Source organism: Coregonus lavaretus (assembly GCF_964263955.1).
Source record: "Coregonus lavaretus genome assembly, chromosome: 1".
NCBI lineage: Eukaryota > Metazoa > Chordata > Actinopteri > Salmoniformes > Salmonidae > Coregonus > Coregonus lavaretus.
The window spans coordinates 71,134,548-71,154,828 of NC_139988.1; the positions used below are offsets into that span (position 1 = coordinate 71,134,548).

The 20,281-nt window shown below is 43.4% G+C and overlaps 1 protein-coding gene across 1 annotated transcript in view; it reads left to right on the top strand.

Moving 5' to 3' along the window:
• lrp2b (low density lipoprotein receptor-related protein 2b) overlaps positions 1 to 20,281 on the top strand; it is a gene marked incomplete at both ends in the record, with an annotated part of 143,661 nt that overhangs the window by 105,669 nt on the left and 17,711 nt on the right. The window contains 10 exons of the mRNA XM_084167517.1: positions 312 to 482; positions 1,031 to 1,254; positions 1,565 to 1,742; positions 2,246 to 2,442; positions 2,735 to 2,980; positions 3,289 to 3,417; positions 3,768 to 3,887; positions 13,202 to 13,318; positions 13,473 to 13,589; positions 13,862 to 13,999. Coding sequence (XP_084023643.1) covers positions 312 to 482; positions 1,031 to 1,254; positions 1,565 to 1,742; positions 2,246 to 2,442; positions 2,735 to 2,980; positions 3,289 to 3,417; positions 3,768 to 3,887; positions 13,202 to 13,318; positions 13,473 to 13,589; positions 13,862 to 13,999 — 1,637 coding nt within the window. The remainder of the gene's footprint in view (positions 1 to 311; positions 483 to 1,030; positions 1,255 to 1,564; positions 1,743 to 2,245; positions 2,443 to 2,734; positions 2,981 to 3,288; positions 3,418 to 3,767; positions 3,888 to 13,201; positions 13,319 to 13,472; positions 13,590 to 13,861; positions 14,000 to 20,281) is intronic.

The following is a 20,281-nucleotide window of genomic DNA, read 5'->3' on the forward strand; positions in this document are numbered from 1 at the left end:
TGGCATCAAACACATGGAAACCATGTATTTGATGTATTTGATACCATTCCACTGATTCCGCTCCAGCTATTACCACAAGCCCGTTCTCCCCAATTAAGGTGCCACCAACAACCTGTGGTACTAACATACACACACACGAGGTCCCACACATCCCCACCTGCATGATAGAGGAAGAGAGGGGGCATTCTTAATTAATGGCAGATATTGAGGCGTTTTTCAATAATCCTTTTATTTGTATATATTATTATAAATTACATCTAATTCTTTGTTCTCTTTTACTTTACTCTCCATTTTATTCTCTCTGCCTGCAGCTGGCTGTATTGGACAGACTGGGGGGACACCGCCTACATTGGCAGGGTTGGTATGGATGGCACCAACGCCACTGCCCTCATCACCACCAAGCTGGAGTGGCCCAGTGCCCTGACCATTGACTACACCACCAACAAGATCTTCTTCGCCGACTCCCACCTCAATTTCCTGGAGTGAGACATCAACACAACACTGTCTTCAGAGATTAAATTAATAATTCACTCTAATGCTTTTCTATGTAGTACTATTGTGCTTTATCATAAAAGTGTGAAAGTGCAGGAAAATAAGGCCTTATGACCCCATCACATCTATGCCTTGAGTATCAGGGTTGAAGGAGAACATGTTCAGTTGAAGAAAAACACACTGATGATACGTAGGTAAGAAAACCCCTAGTAGAGCAAGTCAAGGCAATGGAGGAAAACACTCTTTAGTTAGGAAGAAAGCAAGGAGCCCGGTCCCATCCTTCTCAAACTTGCCTGTTTGGAGACCAGAGATTATGATCAATGAGGTCAGACAGGATCAACCCACAGAACTTTACATTGATATACACTTTGTTTGTTTATTTGGATCCCCATTAGCTGTTACAGTCGTAACAGTTACTCTTCTTGGTGTGCACAAAAAACACATTTTAAAAAACAATAGACAAGAACAAAACAAAGACAACAGAACATTACATTGATTTATACACTAATGTATATGCCCTCTCTCTAACTCTCTAAAGTTTTGCTGATATGGATGGGGAGAACCGCCACCGGGCCATAGCAGGCTCCCTGCCTCACCCCTTTGCCATCACCCTGTTTGAAGACTGGGTCTACTGGACTGACTGGAACACCCACACCGTTGAGAAGGCCCACAAGTACACTGGCGCCAGCCGCGTCGTCATGGGCAACAACACACACCGGCCAAATGACATCCATGTATACCATCCCTACAGGCAGCCTCACAGTATGTATAGTACTGTGCCCTTTGACCTTTTGGAATTCCCATACATTGCTTGCTTAATTTTCATTTGTCTACACTTTACTGTTATACTTGTCTTTCCTGCATTTGCACTCTTATTTGTCTTTTCTTACTGGCACTGATTTTGTAGATAGCAGCTTATTTAAACAAGACTTTATGTGGTTGTTTTCCTCTACCTTAGTTGAATGCACTTACTGGATAACAGCTTTGCTAAATGTATTACATGTCAATTGAGACAACATTATTAGCATCATAGATGCGTCCATTCTTATGGCTGCTGATTGGTGTTTCCTAGGTGATAACCCATGTGCCACACACCACCTAACCTGTAGCCACCTGTGTCTGATTGGTCCTGGTGGGACCAGCGCTACGTGTGAGTGTCCAGACCACTTCATTGGCCTTTCCGTGGGCTTCAAGATCCAGTGTGTGGCCGACTGTTCCAGCACCCAGTTCCGCTGCGGAGACAACGAGAAGTCAGTCTGAATTTCTGTCACTTATCAGGAATATTTGTTTGTTTTCCATGTAATATAATTTGAATCAGGGGTTTATTTTTGTGTGTTTTGTTTTTTTATTGTTTATTTTTTTTGGAATTTAGCAGACGCTCTTATCCAGAGCGACTTACAGTTAGTGAGTGCATACATTTTCATACTGGCCCCCCGTGGGAAACGAACCCACAACCCTGGCGTTGCAAGCGCCATGCTCTACCAACTGAGCTACAGATACTGACACAACCGTACAATTTACGGCTTTCACACTACTGAGCTGAGCTAAACTAAGCTGTACTAAGCTTGCCTGAAAAGGACAATGTGAAATATTTGAGCAAGCACAGTTTGGTTCGGTAAGTGTGAAAAGGGTATTTGGAGCCATGTGACTATTTGCTTGATAACTTGTGTGGTTGCACAGTTGTCTAAATTCAATATGTTTAATTAATTAACTCTTTACTCTCCCACCTCCCTCTCTCCTTCTAATCCCCTAGGTGTGTCTCTATCTGGTGGAAGTGTGATGGTCAGTCCGACTGTGGTGACGGGTCCGATGAGCCCCTCACCTGCCCGCCCCGCTACTGTCCAATTGGACAGTTCCAGTGCCAGGATGGGAACTGCACTTATCCTGGCTTCCTGTGTGACGGACACGCTGACTGCCATGACAGTTCAGATGAGGACGCTGCCCTCTGCAGTACGAAAACCCTATTTTACCTCATTTTTACCGTAGTACTTCCATCCATCAGACAATGCAGCACTTATTTTCTAGTAGCGTCAGAAACCCACAGTGTTATGTGATTGTTCAACTGCTCTAGAGTCCAATTCATACACTCAAAATGCATGCATCTTCCTGTTGTAGTGTCTTTAATTGCGATTACGAACAAACATGGGGGGAAAAGGACAACCCTGTCTGATCCCTCAAGATAAACTAAAACTTTCAGAGACGTGGCCTTAGAATCAAAACACCCAATCCTCCCATCCCCTAGGTGACCACAGGTGTGCAGAGAATCAGTTCCAGTGTAAGAACAAGCAGTGCATCCCTGTGTCATGGCACTGTGACGGCATCAGCGACTGTTCTGATGGGAGTGACGAGGACACGGATGGCTGTGCCCAGAAGACGTGCCGACCGGGCCAGTTCACGTGCGCAAGCGGAGTGTGTATCCCGCCCAACTATGTGTGTGACGCTCAGGACGACTGCGGAGATGGATCGGATGAGCCCTACGAGATCTGCAGTGAGTTTGCTGTATTTGTATGAGTCTGGATTTTAGTTTGGTGCTAGTGTTTTATATGTTGGCTGCAATGTATGTTATATTCTGGTTATTTGACTACAAGAGCATATATTTGAATTATTTTATATTTGAATTATGAATTAATGTTTTATGTACAGAAACAGTGACAGTTATAGGATCAGGAGAGAATTGGGCTCCGTCATCTGACTAGTGCTTAATACATTTAAAAAACACCATCTTGCAGAAACACTCACTGCATCCATCTTTTTTCTCCATCTATCCCTTCATCCCTTTGTCTCCTCCCTCTGTAGTGGGGCCAGAACATAAATGCGACGAGCTCACTGAGTTCTCCTGTAAGACCAACTACCAGTGTATCCCCACCTGGGCCGTGTGTGATGGCTCCAACGACTGCATCGACAACACCGACGAGCAGAACTGTGGTGTGTGTGTGTGTGTGTGTGTGTGAGAGTGCGTGCATGCTTGTGATATGATAAGGGCAGAGTTACATTGTCTGAATATGGATACAGAAAATGTATAGTAGGCTACCAATCATATTTCCGTAAGCTCCAGGTCCTGCTTTTTCCTTCACATTCCACTTTTAAATGCTGGTCTTGTTCTGTTTTTATGCTTAGACACACAATAAAGACCTTGAGTAGACTAAATTCTAGTCATTGATGGTTGACCAAGTAGTCCAAATCCCAAAATGCTGCTAGGCAGTCTACACTAAATAGTATCATTACATTTCACTAAATAACTTCAAAACATTAACCTGACCCTGACCCATTCACAGAGGCGTTGACCTGTGACCCCCTGGGAGACTTCCGTTGTGACAACCACCGCTGTGTGCCCATCCGCTGGAAATGTGACGGCAGCAACGACTGTGGTGACAGCTCTGATGAGAGAGACTGCGGTGAGTAGAGGTCAACTACATAACCATCTAATAAGGATCAACTCCGTAGCCCTCTAATGGGGTTCAACTCTGTAACCATTCAACAGAGTTCAACTCTGTATCCCTCAAATAGAATTCAACTCCATAACCATCTAATACAGTTCATCTCCATAACCATCTAATATGGTTAATCTCCATAACCATCTAACAGGGTTCAACTCTGGATCGATTATGAATTGATAAAATGTTATGGTTCAAAGAAATGATGCAAAAAAGGTGGCAAACAAATCAGGCTGCTCAGCTGATTGGTTTACATACTGGCAATTGAGAAATGTTGTGACTTAAACTTAACAACAAAAAAATTAATGATATTAACAAAACAAGATAAATGACATAAAAACAATGGGAAAGACTTTGGAGCACCTTAAATTATATTATGGGCAGAAAACCCAATTTATCTCCATTGTTCATTGAAGTTGATGGATCATTTATAACAAAACCTTTTGATAAAGCCATTCATTAGCAGACTGTGTTGGCACCCCTATTTGCCATGTCTTTAACCAAAGCCTAAAGGAGTGTGTGTCCACAGGCGTGGAAGGAAGCTAAAGTAATTCCACTACCTAAAAAATAGTAAAGCACCCTTTGCTGGCTCTAAAAGCCACCCAATCAGTGTGCTGCATGTTCTTAGTAAACTAATGGAGAGAATTGTGTATGAACAAATATAATGCTATTTTTTAAAGAACAAGTTAACTACTGACTTTCAGCATGCATATAGGGAAGGGCACTCAACTTGTTCTGCACTGACTCAAATAAATGTATAATAAGATGATAGTTGGAGTTGTATTGTTAGATTTCAGTGCAGCCTTTGATGTTACTAATCATAATTTGTTATTAAAAAAACTCACTTGTTATGGTTTTACATCACTTGCCATCACATGGTTGGAGAGTTACTTATAGAACTCAGAGAGTATGTACAGTGCGGTATCCCTCAGGGCAGTTGCCTTGGGACGTTACTCTTCTCTATTTTTACAAATGATTTGCCACTTATAGAGCATAAAACTAACTTTTTGGTCCACCAGCTAATATAAAAAAGATTTTAAAAATCTACCAGCCACTCAGATTTTTACCAGCCCAAATATATATCCCTGCAAAAATGTTACCAACAAAACACAAAAAAACGGATGAGCATGGTTTGTAATGTTTCTAAAACAATTAATGTATTACTAGTAAGAAGTAATGTGGTATATTGTTTAATAAAACAAATTGTGAGTCTGTTAACCAAAATATCACAGACATGACAAAGAAATTCACCTGCCCCGCGGGAGGTTCCCGTGGTAGCGCGACTCGAGTCATGTTTGTGCCTATGAGATTAAGTCTGACTAGTAGAAGCGTCGTCTTCTCTTCCCTAGCAGTTCAAACTCCAACATAGAAAAATAACCTAGCATGTACACAAAACATTGTAAATAGCCAAGAAACACAAGGACAAAATCTCACCTCAGTAGACTTTAGTTTCAAGTAAATTAGACCAGCTTTTATGCCTGGGCGCAGCGCTTCAAAAAAAGAACATGCGCACAGCCCCCAACCAGGCAGTGTTGCAGCGCTAAGGTGGAATAGACTATATATGATTCGTAGTTATTTTACTTTGTGCGATTAATTTACCAGCTACAGTGAGAGAAAAAAGTATTTGATCCCCTGCTGATTTTGTACGTTTGCCCACTGACAAAGAAATGATCGGTCTATAATTTTATTGGTAGGTTTATTTGAACAGTGAGAGACAGAATAACAACAAAAAAATCCAGAAAACCGCATTTCAAAAATTTTATAAATTGATTTGCATTTAATGAGGGAAATAAGTATTTGACCCCCTCTCAATCAGAAATATTTTCTGGCGCCCAGGTGTCTTTTATACAGGTAACGAGCTGAGATTAGGAGCACACTCTTAAAGGGAGTGCTCCTAATCGCAGCTTGTTACCTGTATAAAAGACACCTGTCCACAGAAGCAATCAATCAATCAGATTCCAAACTCTCCACCATGGCCAAGACCAAAGAGCTCTCCAAGGATGTCAGGGACAAGATTGTAGACCTACACAAGGCTGGAATGGGCTACAAGACCATCGCCAAGCAGCTTGGTGAGAAGGTGACAACAGTTGGTGCGATTATTCGCAAAATGAAGAAACACAAAAGACTGTCAATCTCCCTCGGCCTGAGGCTCCATGCAAGATCTCACCTTGTGGAGCTGCAATGATCATGAGAACGGTGAGGAATCAGCCCAGAACTACACGGGAGGATCTTGTCAATGATCTCAAGGCAGCTGGGACCATAGTCACCAAGAAAACAATTGGTAACACACTACGCCGTGAAGGACTGAAATCCTGCAGCGCCCGCAAGGTCCCCCTGCTCAAGAAAGCACATATACAGGGCCGTCTGAAGTTTGCCAATAAACATCTGAATGATTCAGAGGAGAACTGGGTGAAAGTGTTGTGGTCAGATGAGACCAAAATCGAGCTCTTTGGCATCAACTCAACTCGCCGTGTTTGGAGGAGGAGGAATGCTGCCTATGACCCCAAGTACACCATCCCCACCGTCAAACATGGAGGTGGAAACATTATGCTTTGTGGGTGTTTTTCTGCTAAGGGGACAGGACAACTTCACCGCATCAAAAGGACGATGGACGGGGCCATGTACCGTCAAATCTTGGGTGAGAACCTCCTTCCCTCAGCCAGGGCATTGAAAATGGGTTGTGGATGGGTATTCCAGCATGACAATGACCCAAAACACACGGCCAAGGCAACAAAGGAGTGGCTCAAGAAGAAGCACATTAAGGTCCTGGAGTGGCCTAGCCAGTCTCCAGACCTTAATCCCATAGAAAATCTGTGGAGGGAGCTGAAGGTTTTGAGTTGCCAAACGTCAGCCTCGAAACCTTAATGACTTGGAGAAGATCTGCAAAGAGGAGTGGAACAAAATCCCTCCTGAGATGTGTGCAAACCTGGTGGCCAACTACAAGAAACGTCTGACCTCTGTGATTGTGACTCCTGATTGGCGCAGTGGTCTAAGGCACTGCATCGCAGTGCTAACTGTGCCACTAGAGATCCTGGTTCGAATCCAGGCTCTGTCGCAGCCGGCCGCGACCGGGAGACTCATGGGCGGCGCACAATTGGCCCAGCGTCGTCCAGGGTAGGGGAGGGAATGGCCGGCAGGGATGTAGCTCAGTTGATAGAGCATGGCGTTTGCAACGCCAGGGTTGTGGGTTCGATTCCCACAGGGGGCCAGTATAAAAAATATATATATATATGTATTCACTAACTGTAAGTCGCTCTGGATAAGAGCGTCTGCTAAATGACTAAAATGTAAATGTAAAAATTGCCAACAAGGGTTTTGCCACCAAGTACTAAGTCATGTTTTGCAGAGGGGTCAAATACTTATTTCCCTCATTAAAATGCAAATAAATTTATAACATTTTTGACATGCGTTTTTCTGGATGTTTTTGTTGTTATTCTGTCTCTCACTGTTCAAATAAACCTATCATTAAAATTATAGACTGATCATTTCTTTGTCAGTGGGCAAATTTACAAAATCAGGAGGGGATCAAATACTTTTTTCCCTCACTGTATGAAACAAAACGGCAGAAATACTTTGAAAACAGCTACTGAAGCATTTATTTTACTATAAATGTGATCATACTCGACTATTTGTATTCACAAATGCGAGTGAAATGCTCACACTGTGGAGCCCTGACCACCCAACGTGGCTGGTGAAATACACATTTTACCCGTTTTACAAAAATTCCCTGTTTTAGGTCAGTTAGGATCACCACTTTATTTTAAGAATGTGAAATGTCAGAATAATAGTAGAGAGAATGATTTATTTAAGCTTTTATTACTTTCATCACATTCCCAGTGGGTAGGAAGTTTACATACACTCAATTAGTATTTGGTAGCATTGCCTTTAAATTGTTGAACTTGGGTCAAACGTTTCAGGTAGCCTTCCACAAGCTTCCCACAATACGTTGAGTGTATTTTGGCCCATTCCTCCTGACAGAGCTGGTGTAACTGAGTCAGGTTTGTAGGCCTCCTTGCTCGCACTCGCCTTTTCAGTTCTGCCCACACATTTTCTATAGAATTGAGGTCCGGGCTTTGTGATGGCCACTCCAATACCTTGACTTTGTTGTCCTTAAACCATTTTGCTTTGGAAGTATGCTTGGGGTCATTGTCCATTTGGAAGACCCATTTGCGACCAAGCTTTAACTTCCTGACTGATGTCTTGAGATGTTGCTCCAATATATCCACATAATTGTCCTTCCTCATGATGCCATCTATTTTGTGAAGTGCACCAGTCCCTCCTGCAGCAAAGCACCCCCAAAGCATGATGCTGCCACTCCCGTGCTTCACGGTTGGGTTGGTGTTCTTCAGCTTACAAGACACCCCCTTTTTCCTCCAAACATAACGATGGTCATTATGGCCAAACAGTTCTATTTTTGTTTCATCAGACCAGAGTACATTTCTCCAAAAAGTACAATCTTTGTCCCCATGTGCAGTTGCAAACCGTAGTCTGGCATTTTTATGGCGGTTTTGGAGCAGTGGCTTCTTCCTTGCTGAGCGGCCTTTCAGGTTATGTCGATATAGGACTCATTTTACTGTGGATATAGATGCTTTTGTACCTGTTTCCTCCAGCATCTTCACAAGGTCCTTTGCTGTTGTTCTGGGATTGATTTGCACTTTTCGCACGAAAGTACGTTAATCTCTAGGAGACAGAACGCGTCTCCTTCCTGAGCGGTTGTCACGATCGTCACACATAGAGGACCAATGCGCAGCGTTGAAGGTGAACATATTTTATTACTATAAATGATCACACGATCAAAAACGAAAACGTGACGTCTACGGTTTCACACAAACCGAAATGAACAAGAAACCACAAACACAACGTGAAAGACAGATAGTTAAATATGGCTCCCAATCAGAGACAACGAGCCAACAGCTGACACTCGTTACCTCTGATTGGGAGTCACTCAAACAAAGAAATACAATAACCTAGAACCCACAACAAAACATAGAAACTAACACCCTGGCTCAACATACGAGAGTCCCCCGAGCCAGGACTCCGACCGCGCCAACGAAACACAACAGGGGAGGGACCGGGTGGGCACTCCGCCTAGGCAGCGGATCCGGCTCCAGTGGAACAGGCACGTGCCGTGCCGGACTGACGACGCACACCACTGGCTTGGTGTGGGGAACAGGCACGGGCCGTGCTGCACTGACGACGCACACCACTGGCTTGGTGTGGGGAGCAGGAGCGGGCCGGACCTCCCCCCGTAACACACCTCAGTCTCTCACGCCGTGCCTCCACTACTTCCCTCCCTCTACTCGCCAATGGCTCCCGTAATCCGGTAGCCTTCTCTCCACGTCTCCCTGTGGCAGCCTCCTGCTGCCCAGCCGCCCAAGCCATGTGCCCCCCCCAAAAAACTTTTTGGGGTTGCCTCTCGTCCTTCCGACGATGGCCCTGCTGACGCCGTTGCTCCTCTCTCGCCAGGGCCTTGATCCTCCCCCAAGGTCCCTTGCCCCCGAGCATGTCCTCCCAGGACCACGATTTGCCCACCTGGGCCATCGCCAGCCTCTCGATCTCCTTACCCGGCGCTTCCTCCCATGTCCAGTCTCCTTGCTCCTGGACACGCTGCTTGGTCCTTTTTTGGTGGGTTTTTCTGTCACGGCCGTCTACGGAAGGAGTGGACCAAAGCGCAGCGTTTGTAGCGAACATGACTTTATTAAAGTTAAAGTGCACGAACGAGAAAACAATAAACAATGACGGATAGTGAAGTCCTCAGTACACAGACTGAAACATGGAACAAAAACCCACAACCCTAAGGTGAACACTGACAGTTTACATATGGCTCCCAATCAGAGATAACGAGCCGACAGCTGACACTCGTTACCTCCGATTGGGAGTCACATGACGAGACAAGACACTACAACCAAAACCAAACACAACCAAATGAACACACCCTATACCCAACACAACCAAATGAATACACCCTGGCTCAAACTACACAGTCCCGGAGCCAGAGCGTGACAGCGGTATGACGGCTGCGTGGTCCCATGGTGTTTATACTTGCGCACTATTGTTTGTACAGATAAATGTGGTACCTTCAGGCGTTTGGAAATTGCTCCCAAGGATGAACCAGACTTGTGGAGGTCTACAATGTTTTTTCTGAGGTCTTGGCTGATTTCTTTTGATTTTCCCATGATGTCAAGCAAAGAGGCACTGAGTTTGAAGGTAGGCCTTGAAATACATCCACTGGTACACCTCCAATTGACTCAAATGATGTCAATTAGCCTATCAGAAGCTTCTAAAGCCATGACATCATTTTCTGGAATTTTCCAAACTGTTTAAAGGCACAGTCAACTTAGTGTATGTAAACTTCTGACCAACTGGAATTGTGATACAGTGAATTATAAGTGAAATAATCTGTCTGTAAACAATTGTTGGAAAAATTACTTGTGTCATGCACAAGTAATTTTGTCCTAACCGACTTGCCAAACTTGCCAAACTATAGTTTGTTAAGAAGAAATGTGTGGAGTGGTTGAAAAACAAGGTTTAATGACTCCAACCTAGGTGTATGTAGACTTCTGACTTCAACTGTATATAACAGACTGACCCTAGCATAGATACTGGAGGCTGAGACAGGGGGGGGGGGTCGGGAGACACTGTGGCCCCGTCCGATGATACCCCCAGACAGGGCCAACCAGGCAGGATTAACCCCACCCACTTTGCCAAAGCACAGCCCCCACACCACCAGAGGGATATCAACAGACCACCAACCTACTACCCTGAGACAAGGCTGAGTATAGCCCACGAAGATCTCCTCCACTGTACGAGCCCAAGGGAGCGACAAACCGGACAGGAAGATCACGTCAGTGACTCAACACACTCAAGTGATGCACCCCTCTTAGGGACGGCATGGAAAGCACCAGTAAGCCAATGACTCAGCCCCCGTAAAAGGGTCAGAGGCAGAGAATCCCAATGGAGAGACAGGAACCAGCCAGGCAGAGACAGCAAGGGCGGTTTGTCGCTACAGTGCCTTTCCATTCACCTTCGCACCCCTTGGCCAGACTACACTCAATCATAGGACCTACTGAAGAGAGCCCATGTAACACTTTGTAGGTTAGCAGTAAAACCTTGAAATCAGCCCTAGCCTTAACAGGAAGCCAGTGTAGAGAGGCTAGCACTGGAGTAATATGATCAACATTTTTGGTTCTAGTCAAGATTCTAGCAGCCGTGTTCAGCACTAACCAAAGTTTATTTAGTGCTTTATCTGGGTAGCCGGAGAGTAGAGCATTGCAGTAGTCTAATCCGTGACAGCTGAAGTGAAAGGCATCCTCTCTTGGGGAATGCTGCTTTTTAGTTAGCTTTGCGACAGTATCAAATATACATTCTGGATTGTTCTTATTCTCCTCAATTAGGTTGGAAAAAATAGGATGATCGAGCAGCAGTGAGGGCTCTTCGATATTGCTCTGTACTTTCTTTCCAAGCTAGTAGGAAGACTTCCAGTTTGGTGGAGTGCCATTTCCGTTCCAATTTTCTGGAGGCTTGCGGTATTTTCTGTATACCAGGGAGCTAGTTTCTTGTGACAAATGTTTTTTGTTTTTAGGGGTGCGACTGCATCTAGGGTATTACACAAGGTTAAATGTTGATCCTCAGTTAGGTTGCTAACTGATTTTTGTACTCCGACGTCCTTGAGTAGGTGGAGGGAGTCTGAAAGGGCCTCTAGGAATCTTTGGGTTGTCCGAGAATTTATAGCACGGCTTTTGATGGTCCTTGGTTGCGTTCTGAGCAGATTATATGTTGTGATTGCAAACGTTATATAAGATGGTGGTCCGATAGTCCAGGGTTATGAGGAAAAACATTTAGACCACAATATTTATTCCACGGGACAAAACTAGATACAGGGTATGACTGTGGCAATGAGTAGTTCCGGAGACATGTTGGACAAAATAATATTATCTGCCATGACTACAAGTCCTCTGTAGCTCAGCTGGTAGAGCACGGCGCTTGTAACGCTAAGGTAGTGGGTTCGATCCCCGGGACCACCCATACACAAAAAAAATGTATGCACGCATGACTGTAAGTCGCTTTGGATAAAAGCGTCTGCTAAATGGCTTATTATTATTATTATTACAAGGTCCGATAGGAATTCAGGGAACTCAATGAGGAATTCTGTATACGGCCCAGGAGGCCTGTAAACAGTAGCTATATAAAGGGATTGAGTAGGCTGCATAGATTTCATGACTAGAAGCTCAAAAGATGAACATTGACTTTTGCTATCGTAAATGTTAGCAACACCTCTGCCTTTGCGGGATGCGCGGGGGCATATGGTCACTAGTGTAAGCAGAAGGAGAGGCCTCATTTAACACAGTAAATTCATCAGGTTTAAGCCATATTTCAGTCAGGCCAATCACATCAAGATTATGATCAGTGATTTAGTTCATTGACCATAACTGCCTTGGAAGTGAGGGATCTAATATTAAGTAGCCCTATTTTTAGATGTGAGATCACAATCTCTTTCAATAATGATAGGAATGGAGGAGGTCTTTATTCCAGTGAGATTGCTAAGGCAAACACCGCCATGTTTAGTTTTGCTCAACCTAGATCTAGGCACAGACACGGTCTCAATGGGGATAGCTGAGCTGACTACACTGTCTGTGCTAGTTGCAGACTCCACTAAGCTGGCAGGCTGGCTAAAAGCCTGCTGCCTGGCCTGCACCCTATCTCATCGTGGAGCTAGAGGAGTTAGAGCCATCTCTATGTTGGTAGATAAGATGAGAGCACCCCTCCAGCTAGGATGGAGTCCTTCCATCCTCAGCATGCCAGGCTTGGTCCTGTTTGTGGGTCCCACAAACAAAGTCCCAGAATGAGGGCCAATTATCTACAAATTCCATTTTTTGGGAGGTGCAGAAAACAGTTTTCAAACAGCGATTGAGTTGTGAGACTCTGCTGTAGAGCTCATCACTCACCCTAACTGGGAGGGGGCCAGAGAAAATTACTCGATGCCGACACATTTTTCTAGCTAATTTACACGCTGAAGCTATGTTGCTCTTGGTGACCTCTGACTGTTTCATCCTAACATCGTTGGTGCCGACGTGGATAACAATATCCCTATACTCTCTACACTCGCCAGTTTTTGCCTTAGCCAGCACCATCTTCAGATTAGCCTTTACTGCCCCCTGGTAAACAGTGTATGATCGCTGGATCACCTCCGTAACCATATAATCCTTCAATGTAGAGTGTAAAGAGACAAACAGTGAAGAGTTCCTGTGTCTGCGTGTGTGTGTGTTCATTCATAGTGCCAAGGCCGTGCTCGGAGAGCGAGTATCGCTGTGACAACCAGCAGTGCATACCTGGAAACTGGGTTTGTGACCATGACAACGACTGTGGGGACAACTCGGATGAGCGCGACTGTGGTGAGATGGACGACTATCTCTCCTCTCCTCTCTCTACTCCCACTTTCTCGCTCTCTTTTCTCTCATTCTCAGTCTCTCTCTCTCTCACACACACACACACACACACACACACACACACATATTCACCTGGTCACTCTACCTTCCTCTCACACAGAGTTGCAGACGTGTCGTCCTGGGTATTTCCAGTGTCTGTCGGGTCACTGTATCCCCGCCGCTCTTAAATGCGACGGACAACCAGACTGCCTGGACATCTCTGACGAGAGCTCCTGTCGTAAGTCTCTACAAGAGGAACTGTTTCAGTTAGTGAGCCATTTCGCTACCCCAATGCTAGCCGTTTCGCTATTTTGTTTAACCAATGCTAGCCATTTCAATACACCTTTACCAGCCATTTTGCTGTACCAATGCTAGCCATTTCGCCACACCTGTACTAGCCATTTCACTGCTCCAACACTAGCCATTTCACTACACCAATGCTAGCCATTTCGCTATAAAAAAAGTTGTGCAAATACATCTCTCACTCCCTACTTTTTCCCCAAACCATAGCGACCCGTTACCCAGGGGGCCGCTGGTGTCCCAACCACCAGTTCCAGTGTGCGAACAAGCTGTGTGTGTATGAGAACTGGGTGTGTGACGGCAACAACGACTGTGGAGACCGCTCCGATGAGGAGCTCATCTTATGTTGTAAGACACACACACACACACACACTCACACACACACATGCAAGTGCTCACACACACACACACACACACACACTCTCTCTCTAACATGATGGCATTCATTTGGTTATGTTGTCTTCTGGTCTCCTTTTCATGGCAGACTACTTAAAGGGCAATTCCACCACTTTTCAACCGCATATTCATTATCTCCATCATAATACCAGTGTCTACATAATATGTACATATAATGTGAAAACGGCACGTTTCTACTTTCTTTGGTTAAAAATATAAGAAGAAAGGACCTTAAGTCCTACTCTGACATCATCGAGTAGGATTAAAAGTTTAAAAACAGTAATTTTCTAAACCTGCAATGAGTTTTTAGCCAGGGGAAGGGCATTTTCTTGCTCCCCTTGTCATTGTGAATCTCATAGTGTTTTAAAATCACTGTTTTTAAAATGTTTATAACATCATCAAATTGCACTTTTATTTTTTTAATACAAATTTTAGAAATGTGCCACTTTCACATATGAGAGATAATGAATATAAGGTTGAAAGTGGTGGAATTGACCTTTAACATAAAAACATATAGGATTTTCACAGAATGTTAATTTAGTTTACCTTTATGTTCTTACCTGAGGGGTATACTACGAATCAAGCTAGATGTACTCAGGCTTTTCGGAATTTAGGTAACTTCAGTTAGCTTCACATTCCAGCACAGGCTTAATCCATGTTATGAAGGTAGATATTGATCATGCGCCCGCCACCTACTCAAGCCTGCTCGAGCCGGGCATGAAACTGCACGTACAGTTGAAGTCGGAAGTTTACATACACTTAGGTTGGAGTCATTAAAACTTGTTTTTCAACCACTCCACAAATTTCTTGATAACAAACTATAGTTTTGGCAAGTCGCTTAGCACATCTACTTTGTGCATGACACAAGTAATTTTTCCAACAATTGTTTAGACAGATTATTTCACTCATAATTCACTGTATCACAATTCCAGTGGGTCAGAAGTTTACATACACTAAATTGACTGTGCCTTTAAACAGCTTGGTAAATTCCAAAAAATTATGTCATCACTTGAGTGTGTTGAGTCACTGACGTGATCTTCCTGTCCGGTTTGTCGCCCCCTCGGGCTCGTGCAGTGGAGGAGATCTTCGTGGGCTATACTCAACCTTGTCTCAGGGTAGTAGGTTGGTGGTCTGTTGATATCCCTCTGGTGGTGTGGGGGCTGTGCTTTGGCAAGGTGGGTGGGGTTATATCCAATAGTCTATGTGCCGGGGGGAAAATTCCAGAAAATGATGTCATGGCTTTAGAAGCTTCTGATAGGCTAATTGACATCATTTGAGTCAATTGGATGTGTACCTGTGGATGTATTTCAAGACCTACTTTCAAACTCAGTGCCTTTTTGCTTGACATCATGGGAAAATCAAAAGAAATCAGCCATGACCTCAGAAAAAACATTGTAGACCTCCACAAGTCTGGTTCATCCTTGGGAGCAATTTCCAAATGCCTGAAGGTACCACGTTCATCTGTACAAACAATAGTACGCAAGTATAAACACCATGGGACCACGCAGCCGTCATACCGCTCAGGAAGGAGACGCATTCTGTCTCCTAGAGATGAACGTACTTTGGTGCGAAAAGTGCAACTCAATCCCAGAACAACAGCAAAGGACCTTGTGAAGATGCTGGAGGAAACAGGTACAAAAGTATCTATATCCACAGTAAAACGAGTCCTATATCGACATAACCTGAAAGGCTGCTCAGCAGGAAAAAGCCACTGCTCTAAAACCGCCATAAAAAAGACAGACTACGGTTTACAACTGCACATGGGGACAAAGATCGTACTTTTTGGAAGTTAAAGCTTGGTCGTAAATGGGTCTTCCAAATGGACAATGACCCCAAGCATACTTCCAAAGTTGTGGCAAAATGGCTTAAGGACAACAAAGTCAAGGTATTGGAGTGTCCAACACAAAGCCTTGACCTTAATCCTATAGAAAATGTGTGGGCAGAACTGAAAAAGCGTGTGCGAGCAAGGAGGCCTACAAACCTGACTCAGTTACACCAGCTCTGTCAGGAGGAATAGGCCAAAATTCACCCAACTTATTGTGGGAAGCTTGTGGAAGGCTACCCAAAACATTTGACCAAGTTAAACCATTTTAAAGGCAATGCTACCAAATACTAATTGAGTATATGTAAACTTCTGACCCACTGGGAATGTGATGAAAGAAATAAAAGCTGACATTTCACATTCTTAAAATAAAGTGGTGATCCTAACTGACCTAAAACATGGATTTTTTACTAGGATTAAATGTCAGGAATTGTGAAACGCTGAGTTTAAATATATTTGGCTAAGGTGTATGTAAACTTCTGACTTCAACTGTACATGTCGCATTTGGCTAGACCAGCGCCAAACTCTTCATTGAGACAATGCTGAAACATCAATTAATGTGTAAGTCAGTGCCACATTTACCATTTTGCCAAAATTAAAGAAAAGTTCACCTGCAAATTCATCCAGCTATGGTGTGAAACGGGCTATCAGAAGTCCCATAACATCAAACAGCCACCACCATATTTTACAGTAGGTATGTGGTTCTTTTCTGCTCATGCATTGTCATTTCAACGCCAAACCCACCACTGGTGTGCTAGGCCGAAGATCTTTATTTTCATTTCATCCAACAAATGTGAACGCCTGGAGTTTGCTAAACAGCATTGGCACTTGGATTGGAACTGGTTCTTTGATCAGATGCGTTTCTATAGGTTATAGTAGTAAAGGCCAATTATTATTATTTTTTTATGGGGGTGTCAATTTTTACCCCTACCTTTTTTGAGGAAAAAAGTTTTACTTGTTAAACAAAATCTCTTGCTCTGAGCAATTGTATTTGTATAAAACTAAAGAATATAATTTCATTGTTTTGGTGCATACAATATAGCTCTGGGCTCTATTTTAACAAACCTAACTCGTTGGTCAATCTTAGCGCTGGTGGTAGCGCTATAGGTTCGGGGGTGTGTAAATTTTTTTACAACTATTTTCACAACCAGAATTATGGGCGCAGATGAATAAACAAGTCGAGGCTTGACCCCTCACTGGCCAATCAGAACATGCTCCATGGCTAAATATGTGGTTGCTCCTCCAAGTTGTGTATTTACATTACCTTATGTATTGCGTTGTCATCAATTCGAATATAGCCTTGTTTGTTAAATAGCCTACAGAAACAAAATAACACAATGTAGGCCTATCCCATGCCTATTTGTTAAATATGTTCAACATGTTTTTGAACAGTAATTGCATGGTTTCAAAACGGAAATAAAGTGCCTTCAGAAATTATTCATACCCCTAGACTTGTTGTTACAGCCTAAATTCAAAATGGATTAAATATATTTTTTTCTCTCACCCATCTAAACACAATACCCCATAATGACAAAGTGATAACATGTTTTTTGAATGTTTGCAAATGTATTGAAAATTAAATACAGAAATCGAATTTACATAAGTCAATGCATGTTAGAATCACCTTTGGCAATGATTACAGCTGTGAGTCTGTCTGGGTAAGTCTCTAAGCGCTTCGCACACCTGGATTGTACAATATTACAATATTTTGTCCATTATTCTTTTCAAAATTATTGCCATAGATTTTCATGCAGATTTAAGTCAAAACTATAACTCGGCCACTCAGGAACATTCATTGTCTTCTTGGTAAGCAACTCCAGTGTAGTTTTGGCCTTGTGTTTAGGTTATTGTCCAGTCTGTGTTGTTACGTGTTAATAACATGAAGACTACGTTACCCAGCAGGCTATGCGAGGGGGGGGAGTTGAAGTATGCCTTGCATGGCTACACAAGGACATTGCTAGCTAGAGTTTATTAAAAGTAGTTCAACCTTGTCATTATTCAAAGGAACAAACATAATACAGTCAGTGATTAATTTGATCCGGATCCTGCCGGAACAGGTTCAGGCACCTCTCAGACTTGTTTGTTCCGGCACCTATTTGCCCAGATCCGGTACCTCTCGCGGCATGATTTATTAATTATTTCACTGTTTACACTGTAGACATTCTAGTAAAAGCGATTAGCATTCAATCAAGTTGCCTCCTCGTTATTTCTCCCGCCCCCCAGAAAGACCATCATGTAAAAGCGCGGTGATCCTTCTATGTAATCATCCTATCCTGCCACACTGATTCAAGACCTGCTCTCTTATTTCTACATAGAGGTTATGGGGAGGGCCAGTGGGGTAAGTAACTGATCTTGACACAGGTCTTGGTAGTGGTGGTAAACTAGTGAAGAGGTCCCTACGTAATCACGTCACGTAGCCTAGTCTAGTCTACTCCGTACTGAATTTGAATCGTGGGAAAGGCAAATAAAAAATGGATAAAAGACAATCGAGTTTGACATTTTTCAAGTCCAAAAATCCAGAGAAAGATGGTGAATCGAACCCAGAACGAGCCAGAGAACTGTCAGTGCCGGAGGAGAGGAGTGAGGGGCAAACTGTTCATGATGGCGATGCTAATCCCGCCAGTTCAGCATCACCACCGGCACCTCCACTAGCTAGTGGGCATACTAGCGAGTCAGACCCAGTGGGAGAGGGAGACGGGGAGCTGGGGGGAGGGGGGCATTGCATCCACCGACTAAGTGCTCGGAGCAGGTGGAATTGCAGTTCAAGAACAAGCAAACGTATAACCCCTGGCTTGTCATGCAGAATTCAAAGTTTGGCTGTACAACATGAAAAAAGGTAGGGAGCTTGAGTCTAGAAATGACTGGAGGGATTAACCTAGCAAAAGAGTTGGTGGAATGTACAGTAAATTAACATCCCATGCATCAGACGTAAAAAAAACTAACAACAAAGAGCCCTCATAATTTTTTTTTTTGAACATGCCTGAACCAAGGCGCATTTGGTGGCAGCAAGCCTTGTAGACAAGGCTAAAGAGGACACACAGGTTAACACTCAAAATAAAAATAAAAATGGGCACTACAGCCAGAGACTTCAGAACAGCTTTAGAAGGAGGCTAAACATCACAGCCCGCTCATGGCTTTGAGCAAGAAGTTGACTCAGGAGTTAAATGGACTTCACATGGGGAGAGACATTGTGGGAGGTTTTGAAAACTAAGGTAGGACATTTTTTTTCCTTTACCTTCACAGCACAAGTTTGTAATCTGAATATGTGCTTCATATTATCACAAAGGCAGGAGGCCTATATATTCTCGTGTGTTCTGCTGTAGCCTACATTGATTTATTTTATTTGAAGTTATATTCCGATATTGTGATTATTTGTTCTACTGCTACATTGATGTCTTGAAAATTATATGAGATGTGGGTATTGTAAGCCCAACAGCTGAGTATGTGTGCATATGGCGGGTGTTCTGCTGTACATTGATGTCTAGAAAAGTAGGCTTGTGTAAGCCCCGCAGCTATACTCAAGTATGTGGGCATACTGCAGTGACGTCTAAAATGCTTTGAATTAATTAGCACCTTGGAGAGTGCTGTCCGTTTCACCACCAGAGATAGTAGGCTACTTGGCTGCTACGTTGTGTTTGACACTTTTTTTCACAATGTGTTCCTGGACCTCCCAATTTACAAATTAAGCACTGATTGTCCTGCTGAAAGGTGAATTCATCTCCCAGTGTCTGGTGGAAAGCAGACTGAACCAGGTGTTCCTTGCCTGTGCTTAGCTTCATTCTGTTTATTTGTTAGCTTGAACAACTCCCCAGTCCTTAACGATTACAAGCATATCCATAACATGATGCAGCCAAAAACATAATTCCACTTTCACATTATGGGGTAATGTGTGTAGGCCAGTGAAACAAAAAAGTATACATTTAATCAATGTTAAAGTCATGCTGTAACACAACAATGTGGAAAGAGTCAAGGGGTGTGAATACTTTCTGAAGGCAGTGTATATTGTTAATATCACAATCACACTGATATAGGCCTACTGTAAAATGCATTATGTCTGAGCCATGGACATGCCAAACATTGTCAATGAGCAAGATTGAATTCACTATTGATAAGACCTAAAAAGACACTGAATAAGTATAATCAAATTCTAATAAAATGAAACAACTTGTTTTAAAAAGGCTATGTCTAAATACAGTTACAGGCACCATAATTGCTCCCTGTGGGCGTATACTATTACGCCTAAAAGACAACTTAGACTATGGAGGGTTTTACGCACGTTCAAACTTTCCACAGGAGCTGGAAAAATATCCAATATAAGGAGAAAGGGGGAATGTCCACTTACCGTTACTGCTTCCACATATATATTGTTATAGCATACCATTGGTGTTGATATGGCAGGTAGTGACTTTGAC